Genomic DNA, 16870 nt, shown 5'->3' with positions numbered 1-16870 from the left:
ACGGACAATAGGGCCACACGTGCCTAAAAGACAGGGTGGAGCTGTACCCACAGCCAGAGTTCTGCACAGAGCGCATGAGCCGACTTCAGCGTCCTTTCTTCCTAAAACGCCACCTAATAATCTCGATAACGCCAGGTGGCATTACTCCTCCTCCTATAAAAAAGCGAAAGCAGAGCCTAAGCGCGAGCGATGGGCGATGCAAGCGATAACAAAAGGATCAGCACAGAAACCAAATAGAAAACGGACGCGGGGTAAGGTGACCTACACAATGAAACATGCGCATAGTACACTGCACATTACCGCTTGAAATAAGGCTTCATGCAGACAACGTGCACCACTTCGGCGCGGTTGTCGATGCGAGGGCTCCACAGTACCCGATGGAAGAGGTTCGTATGTCAATTCCGTGACAATATACACAACACCGAGGGTATATCATTGGATTATTTTGATATTAGGGTCCTAATGTGTCTCATCAGTATTGTTTTTATTGAACATCACGTAGGGATCATTATCAGCGCTGTTTTCTGCTCCCTATTTCAAATGTGGATAGGAGGGATTCAAGATTTTGAGCACTAGTACCCCAAAAATAGTTGTTTCCTCCAAACTAGACGACAACGGCAATAGCCATCTATAGCTGCTGCCTTAAAATCTGCTACTGGGACCGTAATGAAAAAAATCCGGTCTATTCTGTGGTGCACCTAGATTATTCCACTGTAGGAATGCATATTGGTATTTACACAGGCGATCTATCGGCAGTAGTACTCGCGGAATGTTCCACCAATGACAACGCCATTTTTGTGAGGTTATATCAAGTTAGATTCCCAGAATGAAAATGTTGAAGCGTGAGTGCCGGGTTAGAGGATTACATAATTTTCACCAGCCATTGCATACGCGCTCACTGGCCACGGAATATCAGATTTTGACCCATTGTAATAGTAGTTGTGTCTGAATCTTTTGTAGCGGGAAACGGTAGCTGGAAAAGATAAAACGCTGCAGTGCATAGCAGTATACAAAAACGTTTTGGAAAAAAGTGACCCAGCCGTTCATGTCCACACGCGCACCCACGGGCACACAAGACACACCGCTCAGTGACAACCAAAGAACTGCTCTCCATCAATTGGCAAGCCTCGTCTATACATGCCGCAGCACTCCTTATAAGTGTGAAAGACCTCTGCACAATATACTTTGTCTTCGGCCGTTCCCAACGTCACGTTGCATTTTAAGGACGTGGTTAAGGAGAAAAGTATTTTTTTGTCGGAGCGTGGCGCCCTCTGTGACCGTCATGTAGAGTCGAGGGCATATCAAGGAGATGTGGACAAATGCCATCTTGAGCGGCGGCGGCATTCCTTGGTGTTAGGGTGGCCCACGCTAGAAAGTCCCTAAGACTAATAATCATCTGCCATTGCAATATTTATATTGAAGGTAGTAATAAAAGCCTGTTCGATGTTGGCAGTGTTTCACGCTATCTTAGACTAATACCTACAGCGACGAGACAACTCACTTTTCGAAAGTTGTCTGACAATCTGCAGCGCAAATAGGGAGGTCCTGTAGCCTTGGTGGACAGAACTCTAACGGCATGACGGGCAATGGGAGCTGAAAATGCAGCCGCCTAGATGATCACTGTATTGAATACATTTAAAAACACCTCGCATTTGGCCTGGAATGGATCTGAAATAGGTAAATAAGAGAACATTTTCTGCCATTTCTTGATCCCGCTAATCACAACGAATGTGCCGGGGTTGATCGTGCACAATGGGCTTCAGAAAAATGTCCTACTGAGATCTCCAAGAAAGGTGTGACTTAAGCTTGAAAAGTAGGCTATGAAAAGCGTCCGTTTTCGTCCTCAAGACGGCAGGTGCGTCGCAGAAGTTCCTATTAGAGTTAGAAGGACAATAATATTTCAGAGTTAAACTGGGGAATCAAACAGAGAAAAAAAAACTTATTGCCCCTCCAGTCGTCAAGAGCAGATGTAACCAATAAAAGGTTACAGGCATATCACCCTCTGCGCAGATGCGAGAAGTCTTCTGGCGTATCCCTCGAATAGTGCCTATTTTCCGCAAGACGGCCTCTAGCTCTCTTTTCATCAGGCTCTATTGCACAGCTGAAGCAGCTCAGAGGAACATAATAGACCATAAGTGCCGCCAGCTAAAACAAAGAGCAGACCCAGTTACATTTCTTGATTTCATATAATCTTCATTTCAGTGCTGGCCGTGAAGAATGGGTCTGCTTTTGTCACCGAAGTGGAGCGCTCCCTCTTCGGATACAGCACGCCCAAGACACACAACTGGTTCCTCTGCTTCGAGATGGTGCTAATTTAAAGAACGCTCAGTGTCGATGGGGGCCATTATCCCTACAGTTCAGATATTCGCATTTCGTACAATATCGGCGTTAGATTGAGCCCCAGTTTCAGTTTACATATCCTCTGGTTTATTTCACTTTATTGTATTTATTTCTTTTTTTAGAATGAACGAGGGAACTGTGACAAAAGGCGGTTAGGCGTGATGAGGTCACAGTTCCCTAAAACAATCAGCAGCAGTGAGCAGCGCAAAAAAGTTAATTTAACAGACTATAGAAAAGGGCACATTTACAACGTACTGCAGTATAACAGCAGAAAAATTACATGCACAAACATAGAGTACACTGTGCACTAAAAGGAAACAACAAAAATAGCGCAAAACACTAAAGCAAGTCGTATATTCGACATGGGATGGCAAAAATTTTCATTCGCTAAAGAGAAAACAAAACAGCTAAATGTAATTCCTTTTTTTAGCTCTTTTAAATTTTCCCTTAGAGATGAATGAGCGCTCAACAAGGGTTGACGGGGTGCCTCACTTCGCAAGCTCAACCAACGTTCCGACTAGGGGACTTCTCCGCCTTGCGAACTGAGGCACCATCTCAACCCTTGTTCAGACGTCTTTCATGCCCTGTAGCCATCTTCTTTCTCTCATCTACTCTGGATATTTTCACAAAGATTAAACATGAATTTTCTGGGTGGGTTATTGAGAGCAGCCTGGAATCTGGTAATTAAACTTTTGTTTTTAGTAATTTGTGTTCATTTTAAGAACCATGTTGCTGTGTTGCCAGAGGACGTATTTGCTAGGAAGCCGATTAATAGTGATGGGAAACAGCCTATTCCTATTATAATGTATAACAAGCAGTATATGTAAGCTCGGTTTCCTTTAAGCAGATTACGCCTTTGGCATACAGTGACATTGGTAAGTTTGCCGGTCTGTCTTTACAACCCTAATAGCTCGGAATGCCGTTTTGCGAATCAATAGCTTGTTATAACTACTTGAAGTTGTGATGCCCCACGCAGTGCACAATTAGATAACTTATAAATATAGAGTGCAATACGTTAATATTTAAAAACACAAACCGGTAAAGAGGTCACTGATCCTGCAGAGAGCGCCAACGGTTTTGCTTTGATCCACGGCAAGTTTCAAATATGTGTTTACCAGGATACGTTGTCACTGAAGCAGATACCAACAAATTTCTGAGGCGTTACCTTGCGTATATGTTTGTTAGCATACCTTATGGAAAGCACGTAGTTGATTGGGACAATGAGATGTCTAAAAATAATAGAGATGGTTTTGCACAAGTTTCAGCTAAATTTTTTTGCCAGCATTCAAGCATGCAATTCTACTAAATAATCATTCGCAGTTGTGGCAAACCTTGGGAACGCACAAGCTATTGGAATCACAATTATTGCATTTCACAAACTGAAGTTTGTCGCTCAATGAACATTCACCAGATTAAGGAGAGTTCCTTGTATTCCACACCCCTTAAGTTTTCTCAAGATGATTTCATGCAGCACGAATCAAATATTTAGAAGTCCGATTCCGACCAAATGTGTTACCTTGGGAGCCGGTATTATCAATCATTTTCTCTTTAACACAGAGTAAACTTGCTTGGTCAGTTTATTTTTTATAAAGATATACTGGGACCAGTCGATAACAATATGAACAGAGGTAACCTTTTCCAATCTGCTAATAATGGCTCCTTCGAATGACTTCGAGAACACAAATATTGCGAAGATAGGTCGATACTTTGTGACTTCATATCTTTTTCCTCCTAAAATAGAACGCTAGTGAATAGCAGATTTAAAATACAAACTAGAAGGTTCAATACTGATACCGATACTTACTTCAACAGTATAGTTTTGGTTTCGTAATGGCCCGCCAAAGCATAGTTTTTTATTTTTTACAAATATAAAGAGCTACTTTTTGTGGTATCACCTATGCAGCAACGTAATAGATTTACGTAAAGGTTAAATGAGGTCACGCATACAGGCATTTGAGATAGAGTTAAATGAGGTCACGCATACAGGCATTTGAGATAGATTGATTCGATTCGGGTTGACTAACGTCCATAAAAAAGTGGTTTAAGACGCTGCACAAGATGGCGGTCAAGTAAACTTTTTCTTCGCTACGGCTACAGACATCCGGCACACACATCGGTTGAGTTGGTGCGGTGTGAAAAGGGATGAAGGCGACCAACATGAATACTTGGCGTCATCAAGCGAATAGCTGAATAATTAGTTTATATTTCCGCTTTGTTTTCTCTTTTGCACTTACGCAGCGAGGTGCTTTGTCAGAGGCACACTTTGGGTTCGTTTACACAGCCTTATGAGCAAACAAGGCGTCTTGCTCTCTCCCGGGTGTGAAACGCAATGCGCGTAAGTTGAATTAGTCGATGGATGTTGACCAAAAGTTTTGGATGTGACAGCAAAGGGTCTTAGTGGTGGTGCAGCCCGATACGAGTTTGATTCGTACAGCCAGTCTTCGCTAAATTAGCAGGTACTTCGAAGGGTGCTCACAGGTGAGCCTCGTTATTTTAAGTGCATCTTTTGAACGCTATTATTTTTGCATGTTGTTCTTCAGAGTTTCAACAACCTAAAGAGAGTCTTATTGGGCGCCACTGTGGCTGAATTTGAGAACTGATTTGAAAGTCTGATGCCATAGTCAAAAGAGACATAGTCGTAACTTTTTCTTTGTTATAGCTGACATTCCGAGCAGCACTGGTGATATGCGAAAGTGTTTTATTATTGGTCCGGATTCACATAGTATATCATGTTTTGTTTTTACCATTCTTCTTTGGAAAAAAAAGGTTTAAAAAATTTTTCCCCGAACTGATTAGCTTTTATACTTAATTTCTGGATTGCAATATAAAGTAGCTATTGTGCTAAACTTCATATATCGTAAAAGCTCTTTGTCAGTTTTTTATTACTGTTTCCTTGAGCTTTGGGACATTGCTTAACATACTTTATGTCCGATGTTTTTGCCAGGCGGGAAGCATGGCGTTGCTGTCTCTGCTGTACAGCCCGTGGTCGCTTCGGGTGTCATCGTCGGAGCCATGGCCGCTGTGGCTCGCCCAGTGCTCGTCGTTGCAGAGCAGCCTGCACTGCGCCCAGATGCTGCTCTCGGCCGCGCTCTCGGACAGCACCTACTTCCTGCTGCACGCCACCTTCTACGTGAGTGGCGGCGCAATCATTGCGAAAGACTTACTAATGACCTCAAAATAAAATGGAGCACGGACCTGTGCAAAATGTTCTTTCCTTCGTCTTGGCTGTTAATGAGGCGAACACAAAGACCGTGAAGCCGGATGTCCCACAAGCATCCAAACCATACACATGCGCATCCGCTTGCAGGGCGCGCCGCGAAACGAAATTTTCTTCGTTGGTGTGCTTCATTTTATTTTGGGGGCTGTAGTAGGTTCTTTCCACCGCATGAATCATTGCGGCTACATCCGATTCCGGCTTCTCTTTCCGGCTCAGGGTGAGCAAATTATGGGGACTTTTAAGCTCCGCCTATTGGGTTATGACGCGCAAGCTGGGCTACCAGCCTACATCAAAAGCCCCGCTTTAACCAACACGTATGAACGTGCCCACGTGGCCTATAAGGGTAAGTTAATTCGACGGTCCTGGCAGGCTGATTGTGACATCAGCCTTTCATATGAAAGGAGAGGCCTGAGTTAGCAGCTCTTGCCAAACGTATTGCCAGACAACCCTACGTCCATTCAGTGCTGGCTCACGTCAGCTACCAGCTACCGCCTGCCAGTGCCATGCTTGTGATCTTTCGCTCTCAACGCCAGTGCCGGAGGACGGCCGCCGAAGCCGGTTTTTTGGTGTACGGGGCCTATTTACGTCAGGAAGGCCAAATCACGAAATTTTGCAAGGCTGTATGTACAAGCTTGTGCTGCATCCTCTATTCGGCTAGAGATTTGACGTTTATACAGCTACAAACATTGAATGAAACATTAAGCTTTGCCTTTAATGCAACGACACGACAGCTTTAATGACTCGTCTGTGGTTGCCTTTAAGTGTCCTATCCACGCACATTCACTTTGGCGCTAGATTAGGCACCAATCATACAACTTCCACCAAGGGTATTTCACACATAAAGATCAGCATACTATCGTAAGATCCCTTTTTAGCTCAAGCTTACCTGAGGTAAATATCAAGCTCTTTTATTTTGGTAGCCTTAAAGGCGTTCAGTACGAAATCCCGCAAAGGTGTTGTAGGCATTGTCTGCATTGTGAGCGAAAAAACCGCCAATGGTATAGCTCAGCTACGCCAGCTGGACATACGCAGCGAGAGCTTCTTTCGTCTGGTTTCCGCATGTTTCCTAGCCTATTGTTGAGCTTATATTTATTTTTTATTATTTTATTTATACAATACTGCCGACCAAAATGTTCGGCCCAAGCAGGTGAAAAGTAAATAATACATACAAATATCACATAAATATAATCACAACGGAGGTGTGTTTCACATGGCAAGAGCAAGATTGACAGAAAGGTTTATGATGAGCACACGCACACACAAAACAAACTTGATCATCAATGAGGAGAAATTCGTCTTCACATATCGTATTTTTTTATTTCATTCACACAAAAGCAGACGGCCCGGTGGTCAGTATAGTAAAACCCGGCCACAATCCTTCGCACGCACTGCACATGAGTCCAAAAGTATTGTTTACGAAGTAAAACGTACCAGTCGCAAATGAACTTTCAGACAGTCGAATGACATGAACAGTAACACGATGGGCCTTTACATCCTCTTCTGTTGCTCTATTACGTTGCCCTTAATCTTCCGAAGACTCAATCTACGTTGCTGTGCACCGCCTATTACGCTCTGCATCCTGGCGTTTCCGTTTAGCGAGACGTTCTTCTCTCTATCCAGGCGTCTCTGCTGCTTGCTTGATCTTTCGTTATTCTTTCTCTGCTGAATGGTCACTTGCCAGGCGACGAATACTGGTTCCGAGGAATTGAGCCTTTCCTGTCGATACCGCCGCTGAGGGCGTCCCGACTCTCTTCATACGATACTGCTGTGCTGCGGCCGCCATGTCTCTCCTCTGTTTATAAACGCAGTTGTGCATGCGCAGTTATGCGCATAGCTATCACATGGCACGTGTGTGACGTCGCGCGCGGCAATAGCAGCCCCTCCCTTCATCTCTGATGTCACGCCCTCGCACCAACTCCTCCTCTCCGTGGCGCATCCCGTACATTCCAGAGGGATTCAACAGCGAACTGCTCGACTGGTAGCCGAATGTGGCTCCTGCTACAAAATCGCGAGTTGAAATGGCCTCACACTGATTGGATGTAGAGTTACCTCACGTTGGAGTTTCGCAGCAGCTGCCAACTCTTGTCTCACATTTCATATGGGAGGTGTTTTCCGAATAAGCCTTCCAGGACCCTTGTATTTATGTTACCCCTAGGCCACGCATGAAATTTCATACGGATTGGGTAAAGCGGGGCGTTATATATGTCGGTTGGTAGCGTACAGTACTGCGTCCTGATCTTAAAGGCAGAGCGTACGCATCCCTCATAATTCAAATCTAACCATACAAATGTGTCAGCGTACAGTATAAAATAGTGCACCTCACTTGAGAGCCGAGTGTTCTTTTATGATTCCGAAATATCCGTACATCTCATTTGGGCTACAAGAGATGGCCGTTCCTGCCATGCTAACTCAGCCATTTCGTATGGCCTCGCTTCGCCACAAAGCACTCAGACCAACCAGTTTCCAGCCTTGCCGCCAATCGTCAGCCACATGCATGCTAATGAGGTTCGCTGAACTCCGATGCCGGCGTCCTTTAACGTTACCAGACAAGAAGGAGGGTCACTTTGCAAGAAATGAGAGGCACCGAACGCAACGGTGTACTTAAACGAAAACGTGCAGCGAAAGTTATAAGGGGATGCTTCTCGCTCTTCGACTACATCTCAAATATGTTGAGTGCAGCACCCATTAGTGAATATGACATGGGCCATGCGATCAAGACAATACATAGCCTATACCGGTGCCAGTGTGAAGGTTCTGGTAACACAAATCACAAAGGAAGAAATGCTTTCACATTAATAATTGTAGAATTAGGCTACGCATGATGCGAACTGGCGAGGTCTATAACGAAGTCGTGTTCAACTCCTGAAGCCCTCAGGCTTGTTTACATCTTTCTTTTCAGTGTATGTTTTAGCTCTCACTCTTCTAGTAACTCTCTCACCAGCTTAGCTTCAAACGTGTGATACTGCATGGATAGTAAATACTGTCCAAAACAAAAGATTTCGCCTAGATTCCAGGAGGATGTGAGAATTTAATACGAAAAATGAATCATCATTCTCCAAACGCAGACCTAAAACTTTCGTCAAATATTTCATTGACTTGATACAAAGTGCAATTCTTCTGAAGATTAGGATTCTTTTCACAATGTGTTTTGTTTTATTGCTTGCCATAGAAACATTTCGAAATATTAAAAATATTTCGGATATATAATCTTGTCTAACGCGTTTTATAATTAAAATATTTTTTTCACGTCTTCTAGTTCCTGCTGTTCCAAGCCACAGCCACGATCCTAATCATCGGAAGCGGAATCTACATGCTTGGAAACAACGCGAATAAGCTCGCGGGTGTGAGTATTAAGGTTCCGCACCCCTGAAGATTCGCTTGACGCGGTTTCCTAAATGCAAGCGCGCTGGGCGTTGTCCCTCTGCTTATGCACTCTGATCATTTAGTACGATCTAAAAGTAAAGTATGTAAGGATCTAACAGGAATTTCTTCTGCATTTTTCTCTATGGTTTATTTATTTTATTGAATTTTCGTCTCTCTCTCTCTCCGTCTTTTTCCTTCTAGTTCGTTCAATCTCAACGATTAGCTCTATTGATTTCATATTAGGGTATTTTGGTGACATTTAATGTTCTAAGTATTGATTGGTGCCATGGTCTTTAAGAGAAAGACTTAAGGCATATTAACTAGGAATCCAAGGAATCAGAAAAGAATAATATTTTTAGTATTATTATTATTATTATTATTATTATTATTATTATTATTATTATTATTATTATTATTATTATTATTATTATTATTATTATTATTATTATATCATCATCATCAACATCATTTCGGTTCTTAGAGACAAGGTTTTTCGTTACTCAGGTTAAGACTTTGAATGCTGGTCCGGGGAATGCATTTAACTTATCAAAAACTTTCAATCAATAAATCAATTTTTTTTTTCAGAGCAAATGAGAACATATGTACCGAAAATAAAAATTCACCTTTTACTACATAACAATAATTAAGAACTGTGATCACAGTGCCTTTTACAAACCATTTTTGCAAAGTGCAAATTTCATGCCCATGAAAACCTGTTATCATCTGAACAACGTTCACGCAGTATTGCAATATCTGCCATTGGATTCGATTTATTTAAAAACAAGACAATGCATGTGTTCTTCTTAGTGCTTCAATACAGGAAGTTGCATGGACGATGTGCCTAATGGTTGGAACATTATTTCCACTGATTTCTTGGGATTCATACGTATTACAGAGAAAAGTCTGGCTTCCCGCTAGTTGATTGAATTCATCAAATCGCTGTCAGAGAAAGAAAGCTGCCACGATAGCGAAACGTTTGTAAATTCGAAAAGCAAAATGTACGGAACGCAATTGTTCGATGTCAGGGCAGGTTAAAGACCCCCAGGTGGTCAAAATTACCCCATAGACCTTCACTGCGGCTCCTCTTTCTCTCTATCTACTCCCCTTCCTTCCTTTCCTTACGGCGCGGGTCATATGTTCATTGAAAATATGTGACTTATACTGTGCTTTTCCGCGCTTGCATTTTTTGTGCCAGTGGTACAATCTTCAAACACATAAATTGTGAGAACCTGTAAGGCGCTTTCTACCTTCGCAGACGGTGGCTGCACTCACGGGCGGTGTACACGCGGCCCACCTGTGCTTCACCCTCAACGACCACTACTTCAAGTCCAGGGGATACTGAAGGCCCACCGGGAAGATGACCTACCTCATTCACATCAGGAGACACGAAAACTAAAAGCAGTGTCGTAGTTGGCAGGAAATCATAAATTGTGCTACTTGTGCTTGATATTTTAAAATTTGTATTCTTATGTCGGCGTTTCACCTTTTACTAAAGTAAGGCGCCCGTGTGCTGTGCGATGGCAGTGCTTGTTAAAAAACCCCAGACGATCGAAATTTCCGGAGCCCTCCACTACGGCGTCTCTCATAGCCTAAGTCGCTTTGGGACGTTAAACACCACAAACCAAACCAATATGTGACTGGGGTATGAATCTAAAGTATTTAAATAGGATATCTATATTTAGGCATGTAAAAAGGACATACATTTGCATTTTTGCAGTCATTCACTGAACAATCCGACAAGGTGGTCAATGGTGCCACGTAATGGTTTACGCAGATGTGGGCGTCATATTCCATCCTCGTTTCTGTACAGCTGCATAAAAATGTTTTATATGTCACCTGTAAAAGAGAGCATAGGAGCAAGAATAAATGTACTCTAACACCAAATAAATTAAAGTGAATGCTCTAATTATACAATTTTGATGACCAATTGATCAACGACGACATTAGCGCAGGACATAAAATGCGGCTCATCTACGCCAGTGTAATACCAACTTAACCTAAGAATGTTGTTGCAAGCAAACAGCATTGATAACTTTTTTAGGAGTAACTTTCAGTTCCCTGCTTCAGTTATTTCACATCCTTCAAGTTTCAAAGATGATGCCAGCTATGGGCTCTCGCTTTCCCTGCACTGCTGTAATGCGCAATAGCCAGCCCACACTTCAGTCTGTTCCAATCATTGCGGGTCCACCACAGCTAACTCTAAGGGCTCGATTTCTGGCGTCTAATTAAGGTGAAATCCAAAGTTTAGGAAATTCGTTTTTCGCTCTAAATGGCTGACTATAGGGGACGCGTTTCGGGAACAATAGCGACAGCCTGATCAATGCCCCCAAATGCTTCTGAAGAACAACTCAAAAACAGACAACCACACTAGAAAAGAGGGACACACAGCGTCGTGTTCATTGATCTTCATGTGGGGAGCCATAAACACCATTACGAGAGCTTCGCACAATGCAACAGAAAGGGCGGAGCCAAATTTTCATTTTATGACTTGAAACATTCTACATAAGATGCACTTATTATGAAACAAGGTTGAACCACAGCAATATAGGAAACATGTTTACTCAGGTGACATACACACAAGATCGCAGCAGATAAGCATCTTTGCATTTGCGCACTCAGTGGAGGCGGAAAGCAAGGCGCCCGCGTGCTGTGCGATGTCAGTGCACGTTAAAGAACCCCAGGTGGTCAAAAGTTCCGGAGTCCTCCACTACGGCGTCTCTCATAGACCGTTTTCGCGGCGAGGAGGAAAATAGCCTCGAACCGGAACGCGCTGCGCGGCTCCTCCTGTCTGGTATGTGGGGACGCGGGGATAGCAGCGGGGGCGGCAGGGCATTCTACAGAGAAATGGCACACGTTGCAGTCTTTTGCACACAGAGTGTCTTGAATAGCCGCAACGTATCTAAGCCGATTAGCTGATGTGAGCGATGTGCTTTCTTTCCCTGTTCTTTCTTCTTTCGCCCCTTTCTTTCCTTCATTTCCCTGATCGTTTCATTTCTGCCGGCCTCACTAGTTTAGCTGCAAAGAGCTGCCGCGGTTTACGCAATCTTTTTTTTTTACTCAGTTTGCGTTAACAAAAATAAAATAACAACCAAAAGGAGATGAATAACAGAAGGTAAAAGATTAACAGCGGTGGTATGCGCGTGTGTTGCTCTACACTGTTCCACTTGCAACTCACTCAATTGGGCGAAGACGAGCAGCTTCTGAATTCCAAGCCCCAACCGAAAATGTTTCGCTTTGGCAGCCTTTCGTGCGAATTCCAAACACTGTGTTTGTAGAGTAGGGACCGGAAAAACTGAATACCCGTGCAACAGTGGCAGACTTTGGGCAACAAGCGGATGATATTCCTTGCGGCAAATATTTACGAGATGCAGCAAGGTAAAGAAGAACTATTTCGATTCTGTCACCTGAGGTTAATGCAAGTATGAAAGAACCTGTCCCACTTGAAAACAACGATACACTAATAAATTGGTTGCCAACTTATTTAGTGAAACAGCTGAAATATTTTTTTTTAACGCATCTCGTCAGATTTTGCTGCCGATAATAAATGGGAATATGATCATAGGAATAGCAGCGATTGCTTGCAGTAAGCAAACCTTGCGACAAAAAATGGACTATATAATTGTTGACAAAAGCAACCTTCGATGAGGTCATTATGGGACGTAATTTAAGGTCCCTATTCCATAGGTATCATTTGTCCATTTCATCTTGTATTCTAATGTCAGCATGACGGCAGTGTCAGACAAACGCAACTAACGCCCAGTCAGAGAAACTGCAGGATAGCAGCTTCCGCTTTTGACAAGTCATCGCCACTCTCCGCACATACCGGCAAACAGGTGGTCGAGTCATGTAGGCAATGCTGAAATCCGATTGCCTAGTAGTGGACGCTTGAACACCCTGCCTGATTGTCATCAAACAAAAGTAGCCAGGGTAGAGTAAATGGATCAGAAATGGATAATGGATACTTAAGAATAGAACCCCAGTGGAGGTGTGGGAACTTCCGCAGCAGCCGTTCAAGCAGCAAAGACTATATGAAGGATTGGTTGACCCAACTAATCTAGCGCGATTAGCATTGTTCCTAAACGTGACATGAAACGGCTACATTCGCTTTCTTTCTTTCTTCAAATTGTTACGGTAAGCCGTCTCTAGAAATCATGTAAGAATAAAAAGTAGATCGAAAGCTGCCATCACTGCCAGTGGTGCGCCGCCGCCTCTCTGTGCCACATAAAAGTTACACGCTAATTGTAATCAGGCTTGTAGCCTTCAGCCGACCTGATAAGGAGCATAATTTTTTGTCATTTCTTACCGAATGGCTTCGCTGCTACTGAAATTTTTCTTTTCTTTCAGCTAGGTACATTCAAAAAGCAAACCATTGCACGCAAAAGCTCCAAATGCCGATTTCGCTACTTGTCGCCTGTTCCGCGGATGGGACCGATGGGACCCCACATACCAGCATGGCGGTTGTTCACAACTCGGCCGCTAGATGACACCACATACACAAAATGGCAGCTATGGCAGGTATGAGGTTTTGAGGGGTATTTGGAAAGGAATTATGGTGCCCGGACTTACTTTCGGAAATGCGGCTTTGTGCCTGAAATCAGAGGTACAGTCGACATTAGAAACAAATCAGAGATCCGTTGGACGATTAGCACTACGTGCCCACGGCAAAACTACAAATGAGGTGGTACAGGGAGATATGGGCTGGGCATCTTTCGAAGTACGGGAAGCTCAGAGTAAAATATTATATGAGGAACACCTGAGGAAATTGGACAGTAACAGATGGGCAGCTAAAGTATTTAAATACCTAAACCTAAAAAGCGTTGACTCACAATGGAGGAAAAAAAAACTAGGAAACTAACTAGTAAGTATGCTAGTCACAATGACTGAGAAATAAAGAGCATTAAGCAACAGGTGAAAAACACAGAAGGTAAAAATTGGATAAATTCGATTGAAAAGAAACAGAGTGTGGAATTATACCGAAAGTGGAAAATGCAGATCAGGAAGGAAGATCTCTTTGATAACTCAAGAGGCAGTGCCCTACTTTTGAAGCTAGATCAGGGTGCCTTAGAACACGCAGCTACAAAAAGAAATTTAACAATGGAGATGACGCATGTACTGTATGTGGAAACTCCAGTGAAACAATTGACCATATTATAATCGAATGTAATGGTATCCATCCGGAAGTTGGTGCAGGCGCAATCACTGTTCCTGAAGCTCTGGGGTTTAGAGATAACAGTGGCCGGGTGAATAAACCGGCGGTGGAAACTAGCAAAAAACGACTGGAAGATTGGTGGCTTAAAAGCAGAGAAGTGACATAATGCTAGTAATGTAGGAACAAAATTTAATAAATAGAATGATGGTTTAGTTAACCAGTCTAAAACAATAATTAAGATATAGGGAGAAAAATAAGCATGATAGCTACTGCTACCACCCCGTTTCAAAGGGGACGCTCCTATATTCCATCCATTCCATCCATCCATCCGGCAGCGCCCATGATAAAACGGTCTATAGCCTGAGTCGCGTTGGGACGTTAAACCCCACAAACCATCCAAACCAACCAACCAGTAGCAATGGCTGAAGCTGCAATTAGTGATTATGACAATGAGGACATTAGCAACGATAATTACGGCGCATTTAGTTGATAGCGATAATCACAGTAAACGTAATGCACCGTGTGCCCCAGCAAGGCTAGACGTTCGCATTTTTGCACTGTAGATTTTACAGTGCTCTCGGAATTGTTGACTGACCCAGGTTAGAGGAGGCCGAAGTTAGGAGGAAGAGGAAAAAGATAGGTGTAGTGTATTTTATCGCATCGTGATGACAGTGCATTTCCTGCGCCATCACTTATCAGCCAAGCAAGTAGCAGTGAGCGCATCACATGTCTTTCATGCTTTAAAAGTGGCTGTGCAACAATAAAGATCGTTCACTTCCACCCTGGCGTGTCAATGAGTTACAACAGCTGGCGACGAGGCGGCGACGGCGACGGCTGGCGATGGCTTGTCGGCAGGTTCGGCGAGTACCGTCTGAGCACGAACGCGTCATAGGACGAGTACGGCGAACACCTGGAAATGTTCTGCGAAGCGAACCAAATAACGAAGCAAGAGCAGAAAAGGGGAGTCCTGCTCAGTTGTTGCGGCGAAGAAGCGCACGGGCTCATCGTAACTTTGGTGAAGCTAGCAATACCGACAACAGCAACTTACAGCGAACTTAAGACAGCGGTTTGCAAGCACCTGCATCCATGGCCTTCAGAGCGGTGCGCAAGTTTTTGTTCTACAGAAGAAACCAGTCTGCCGAGAAATCAGCTGCGGATTACGTTACGGATCTGCGGCAGCTAGCCGAAGACTGCGGGTTCAGCGAAAGGCAACTCCCGCTAGACATCATGATGCGGGATCGTTTCGTATGTCTCCAAAACGAAGGAGTTCATCAGCGACTACTGGCAGAAAGCGATCTCACACTTATGATTGCGTACGACTTGGCCGCGACAGCAGAAGCAACAGCCAAGCAAGAGCAAGACATACGGAAGCAAAGCCGAGACGAGACAGCGGACAGACAAGTAACCCACCCGAAGCAAGACTTCACGAGAGAGAGCTGGAACTTCTACCGGTGCAACGGTAAGCACGCTCCTCATTTATGCCGTTTCAGGAAAGCGACATGCTTCAAATGCAAAAATGTTGGTTACATAGCGAAGGCTTGTCGCTCAATAGAGAGGTTCGGAAGACCATACGTCAAAGGGCAAAATAAGAGCAAGGGCATTTACGAAATGAGTGCATTATTTTCACTCTGCGAAGTGAATGAGCAGTACCAGAAGTTAATTGTTCAAGTCGTAATTGAAGGGCATGAACTCCCGATGGAGGTTGATTCCAGAGTGTCGTGCTCAATTGTAAGTGAAGACACATTTCGGCCCATCGAGAGAAACTGGCGTAAACTTGCGCTGAAAGATTCCGTAAAGATTCCGTAAAGATTCCGTAAAGATTCCGGAAAGATTCCGGAAAGATTTCGGAACAGGCGTTACCTGTTTTGGGGCGTGCAATAGTATTTGTGTAATTCAAAGGCCGGAAAGCAAAGCTGCCTTTGCTGGTAGTAAAGAAGCAAGGCAAGAGCCTAATTTGACGAAACTGGTTTACTCCACTAGGCATTGGCTTACGAGGAATCCAAATGAAAGTGGAAGACGTGCCTTCAAGATTTTGTGAGGTGTTTTGCAGGGACCTTCCTCACTTAAACGGACCCCCAGTTTATAACCAATTTAAAGACGACACCCAGCCTGTGTTTCTCAATCGTCGGCCAGTGCCACTGGCACACAACGACGCCATGGCCGAAGAAATTGATCGCGTGGTGTGACAAGGCGTTTGGCAACCCGTTGAATGCTCAAACTGGGCAACGCCACTGGTTGTGGTAAGAAATAAGACGGCACTTTGCGTTTTTGCGGCGACTATTGCAGCACAGTAAACACTGCTCTAAAAAACAGCAGGTACACGTTGCCCACTACAATGGAAATGTTGATTGCTTTGGATTCGCGCAAGTGGTTTACTAAGCTAGATGCAGCTTATAAACAGCTTACGCTAGACGACCAGTCGGCTGAGGTGCTCACAGTTAACACGATAAAATAACTTTTCAAGGTTAAGCGTCTACCGGTAGGAATTTCAGTGGTTCCGTCGGTGTTTCAAAGCGTCATCGGCACACCCTTAGCAGGCATTTCCGGCGTGAAAGCTTATCTTGATGACAACCTAATATCGACAAGTAATGCCGAGGAGCACTCCAAGCGATTGGAGACCATGCCAGAGAATCTTCAGAAGGTAGTTAAGAGTAAATGAAAAGTGGAAAGAATTGAAACGAACAAGAATTGAATTTTTGGGTAACAAGATGGATGACGAAGGCGTACACCCCAGGCAAAGCAAGACTGATGCCATCCAGCAAGCGCCGGCGCCCAAGTGCACGAGAGCTGCAAGCCTTCTT

At 43.9% G+C, this 16870-nt stretch overlaps 1 protein-coding gene across 1 annotated transcript; it reads left to right on the top strand.

The window, feature by feature from the left end:
* The first annotated feature begins 826 nt into the window (after window positions 1-826).
* Window positions 827-10597, top strand: LOC146209455 (uncharacterized). Its single transcript, XM_084580371.1, has 5 exons — window positions 827-842; window positions 2203-2306; window positions 5285-5470; window positions 8814-8900; window positions 10176-10597. The coding sequence occupies exons 1-5, from the start codon at window positions 827-829 to the stop codon at window positions 10260-10262; spliced, it is 480 nt and encodes a 159-aa protein (XP_084436497.1). The 3' UTR covers window positions 10263-10597.
* Window positions 10598-16870: the final 6273 nt, after the last annotated feature.

The sequence above is a fragment of the Amblyomma maculatum genome, chromosome 1 (assembly GCF_055883805.1).
Source record: "Amblyomma maculatum isolate TAMU_Amacu chromosome 1, ASM5588380v1, whole genome shotgun sequence".
Lineage (NCBI taxonomy): Eukaryota > Metazoa > Arthropoda > Arachnida > Ixodida > Ixodidae > Amblyomma > Amblyomma maculatum.
The sequence above is the reverse complement of the archived record's forward strand: the minus strand, read 5'-3'. Positions and strand labels throughout refer to the sequence as shown.